The following is a 4,202-nucleotide window of genomic DNA, read 5'->3' as shown; positions in this document are numbered from 1 at the left end:
ATGGAATTCATTGGAGATTAAATACAGGATTAATTTCCGAAGAATTTACGAAAGAGGGAGTGGGGAACGTAAAACGAATTTAGATTTACTTATTTTATTTCATGTCACTTCATGTCACCTCGTGGATGAGGACAGCTGGGTGAAAAAGTGTCACCCCCTAGCAGTAGAGGGAACCTGTGGAAGAGGTAGACCCAAGAAGACCTGGGATGAGGTGATGAAGCATGATCTTTGAACGCTGGGCCTCAGCAAGGCGATGACAAGTGGCCGAGACCTTTGGAGATATGCTGTGCTTAGATGACTCGGCAAGCCAAGTGAGACCATAACCCTGGCCTGTGCCAGTGAAGTGTAACCAGTTCATATAAGAGCAGCCTTCAAACATTGGACAATAAACTGCACTTGCGAAGACCTGTTGAGGAAAGTGAAGTCACTGTCGTGGCCGATGACAGTACTGCCTGGTTGGCACCTGTGCCGGTGGCATGTAAAAAGGACCATTCGAGCGTGGTCGATACCAGTGCCACCTGACTGGCCCTCATGCTGGTGGCACGTAAAAAGCACTCACTACACTCTCGGAGTGGTTGGTGTTAAGAAGGGCATCCATCTGTAGAAACATTGCCAGATTGGATTGGAGCCTGGTGCAGCCTTCTCGCTTGCCAGCCCTCAGTCAAACCGTCCAACCCATGCCAGCATGGAAAGCGGACGTCAAATGACGATGACGACGATGATGATGACATCAATGCTCAACACTGCCATCCTGTAATTTCTTCTGCTAATGAAAGAAAGAAAAAAAAAAGATTTATAATCTAATGTGAAAATTAATCCTTTATCAGCCAAAGACCAGGTGCAGGTATGGTCATGTGGTTGAGAAGCTGTTTTCACAATCATGTGGTCTCAGGTTCAGTCCCATTTGGCAAGTATTTTCTACTATAGCCCCAGACCACATAAAGCCTTGGGAGCAAATTAAACAAATGGAAATTGAAAGAAGCCTGTTGTATATATATGTGTGTGTGTGTGTGTATATATATATATATGTATGTACGTATATGTCTGTGTGCATGTCTATGTGTGTGGGTATCCTTGTCTTGACAGCATGTGATAGCTGTAAGCAAGCATCCCCGTTATGCAAGCGGTGTTATTTGTTTTCTAGTCTTACATGAAAGACACATGAGAAATATTAACCTGCTTGGACACAAACGAGGGTTGGCAACAGGAAGAACATCCAGCCACAGGAAATCTGCCTCGTCAAATTCCGTCTGACACATACTAGCATGGGGAAGTAGGTGTTTGATGATGATAATGATGGTTGTCATTGAGTCATCTTCGTCGTCGTCATCACTGTGTGGCTTTGGAACTAACATCAACTTGTTACTTTGGAACAAAGCCATAAATTTAAAACACAACCAAGTTATTTATTAATCAATGAAATCCTAGTCGAAAGTGATGTGAAGCCAAGCTGACTCCAGAGGGAATTAATGTCAGAATGTAAACAAGTGAATCTAAAAAGCTCAACTGGATTTAACCCAGCACTCAACTAGTTCTGACATGTATTTTCCTTGCTTACTATTAACAATGAGAAACAAGTCAAAGACATATCTGACACAAATATTACAAAGAACCACAAAAGAAAGATTTCAATGAAAAGCTACACATAAGAAGGCATTGCAAGGTATAATTTGAACATACAGGGGCTGGACAAAATAATGGAAACACCTTAAAATTTCAAACAAATATATTTTAACATGGGATAGGACCACCTTTGACAGTAATTACAGCTTGAATTCTATGAGGTATTGACTTATATAAAGTTTCAGTTGTTTCCAAAGGAATTTTTGTCCATTCTTCAGCTAAAACAGTCTCCAGTTCTTGTGATGATGATGGTGGAGGATATCGACTCCTTACTTGTTTTTCTAAGATGCACCATAAATCTTCAATAATATTGAGATCTGGGGGAGCTGTGGTGGCCAGATGAGATGTCCATACTGTAGCGCCTCGATATACGAGTTAATTTTTTTTCCTGGAGACCACTTGTAAAGAGACGTGAAATAAAGTGGCTTGCTCAAGAACACAATGCACCGCCCAGTCCAGGAACTGAAACCACAATCTTACGATCCTGAGTCCAACACCCTAACCATTAGGCCACGTGCCTCTACCTCACAATACATGCAAAGTTATAGGGCTTTCCTATAAGTAGGTTATCTCCCTTGGCTAGGCGGCGCTCCATGTAGATAATTAAACTTCCGCAGACTACCCACGCCATTGTTATTGTTTTACGTCTTATCATGGATATAAAGCAGCTTGATGATTCAGCTATCAAAGTACTTACTGTGCATGAGTTAAAGAAATATTTAAGATTATATGGACAGTATGTTACTGGAAGAAAGGCGGACTTGACTGAAAGGTTGAAAGGAATAAAAATTCTGTCGATGAAGAATGTCAACAAAGTAAATTCATCGGACGATAAGTCTGAAGTATCGGATGATACTTCAGACAGGAATAAGCAGAAGCTTATATCTCCTCTCGGTGAAGTATTGCTTGATCTAAAGATCTTTGTAAGTTGCCGAATTTCACAGATAATGACATAATTACCTCGTGCTACGGATGAAAGCAAAGCAACAGTTAAGGAGTGGCATATTTTACCACGACAGACACGTACACAGCATCAAATACCACGATGTGAGTGAAAGCTGCTCTCACTGTATTGTCCGGTGTCTGGTAATCCCTTCGATACCGACATCAAACCAAAAAAAGAATCCTGACCACAGAGTGTGGGTAATTATGTCAAATGTCACTGGCAATGTGCATTCAGCTGATTGCAACTGTTAAAGCAAGTCACTGAGCATGCGTACATGTCATACGGGAGAGTTCCAATCAGGGGTGAATAACACCTTATAGGAAAGCCCTATAAAGAACATTGTTACCAACCTGTCAAAAACACCAGCAACAGTTAATAAACCAAGAGATATCCACTGTATTGATGTTATAGGCCTGTAAAGAAATCAACAGCTTTGATTAAAACATGACAACTGCCCCAACAATTACATAACAACAACAATAACGATTCTTTCATATTTTGGCACAAGGCCAGCAATTCTACGTCAATTACATTGAACCCAGTACTTGACTGGTACTTTATTTTATGCCAGCATAAAATAAAAATAAACTTGTAAAGACCCAGAAGAAATGCCACAAAGTATTTTGTCCAGCAGGCTAGGAAGAATTCTGTCACCTTGTGGTCTTCAGAATAATCCTCTCAACATCTTGGCCCCAGAGGGCTAACAATTCTGTCAGATTGCACCCTTATTATTAACAATAATAATAATAATAATAATAATAATAATAATCCTTTCTACTGGAAGCACAAGGCGTCGAATTTGGAGGAAGGAATTAAGTCAATTACATCGACTCCGGTGCGCAACTGGTCCTTAATTTATCAATCCTGAAAGGATGAAAGGCAAAGTCAACCTTGGCGGAATTAGAACTCAGAAGATAAAGACAAACAAAATGCCGCTAAGCATTTCGCTCGGTGAGCTAATGTTTCTGCCAGCTCCCAACCTTACAAATTTTAAAATATTAAAAAGAAAACGTTTAGGAAACGAAAAAAAAGAAATTATTTCAAATAAAAATACTAACAACAAAACACTAAAAAAAGAAAGTGTGTGTAACGAAGGATTCGGCAAAATTCACAAAACTAATTAAACTGTAAAAATATATTGGAACAAAAGACTTATGGAAGTACTTACCGTTTGATAATTAACCGGTATAATAAAGCTGTAGTGGCTATTTTTAAATTACTCAAGACCTACAAATGGTAAATACACAAAAAAAAAATGAATGAGGAGAATGTTGTTTATTAATAATGTAAATACTTTTTAAAATATCTTCAATCCAACCACATATATATATGTAGGTAAATGGATATGTAAGAAGACAGATAGATAAATAGATAGATAGGTACATAGGTAATATGGACAGACAAGCACACACCCACACCCCCACACACAAATGAAGACTGAAACAACAAAACACACATGCCCCACACACACAGGGACACATAGGGAGACACACATCCATACATAAAACACACATAGGCATATTAACATATTAGATATACCCTTATTTTGGTAGCACATATTGAGGAAAAGTAGTAAGTAGTAGGCTGAATCACACTACTATTAAATACTCTCTCTCTCTCTCTCTCTGTATAT

At 39.1% G+C, this 4,202-nt stretch overlaps 1 protein-coding gene across 1 annotated transcript in view; it reads right to left on the bottom strand.

The window, feature by feature from the left end:
- The window catches only part of LOC106881863 (probable UDP-sugar transporter protein SLC35A4), a 99,945-nt gene that overhangs the window by 8,474 nt on the left and 87,269 nt on the right, over positions 1-4,202 (bottom strand). Inside the window, exons 7-10 of the mRNA XM_052972245.1 lie at positions 3,738-3,796; positions 2,868-2,982; positions 1,681-1,685; positions 1,151-1,365 (exon numbers count right to left, since the gene is read on the bottom strand). Of these exons, the coding sequence (XP_052828205.1) occupies positions 1,151-1,365; positions 1,681-1,685; positions 2,868-2,982; positions 3,738-3,796 (394 nt within the window). The remainder of the gene's footprint in view (positions 1-1,150; positions 1,366-1,680; positions 1,686-2,867; positions 2,983-3,737; positions 3,797-4,202) is intronic.

This window comes from Octopus bimaculoides, chromosome 12 (assembly GCF_001194135.2).
Source record: "Octopus bimaculoides isolate UCB-OBI-ISO-001 chromosome 12, ASM119413v2, whole genome shotgun sequence".
Taxonomy (NCBI): Eukaryota; Metazoa; Mollusca; class Cephalopoda; order Octopoda; family Octopodidae; genus Octopus; species Octopus bimaculoides.
This window is presented reverse-complemented; position numbering and strand designations above follow the sequence as displayed.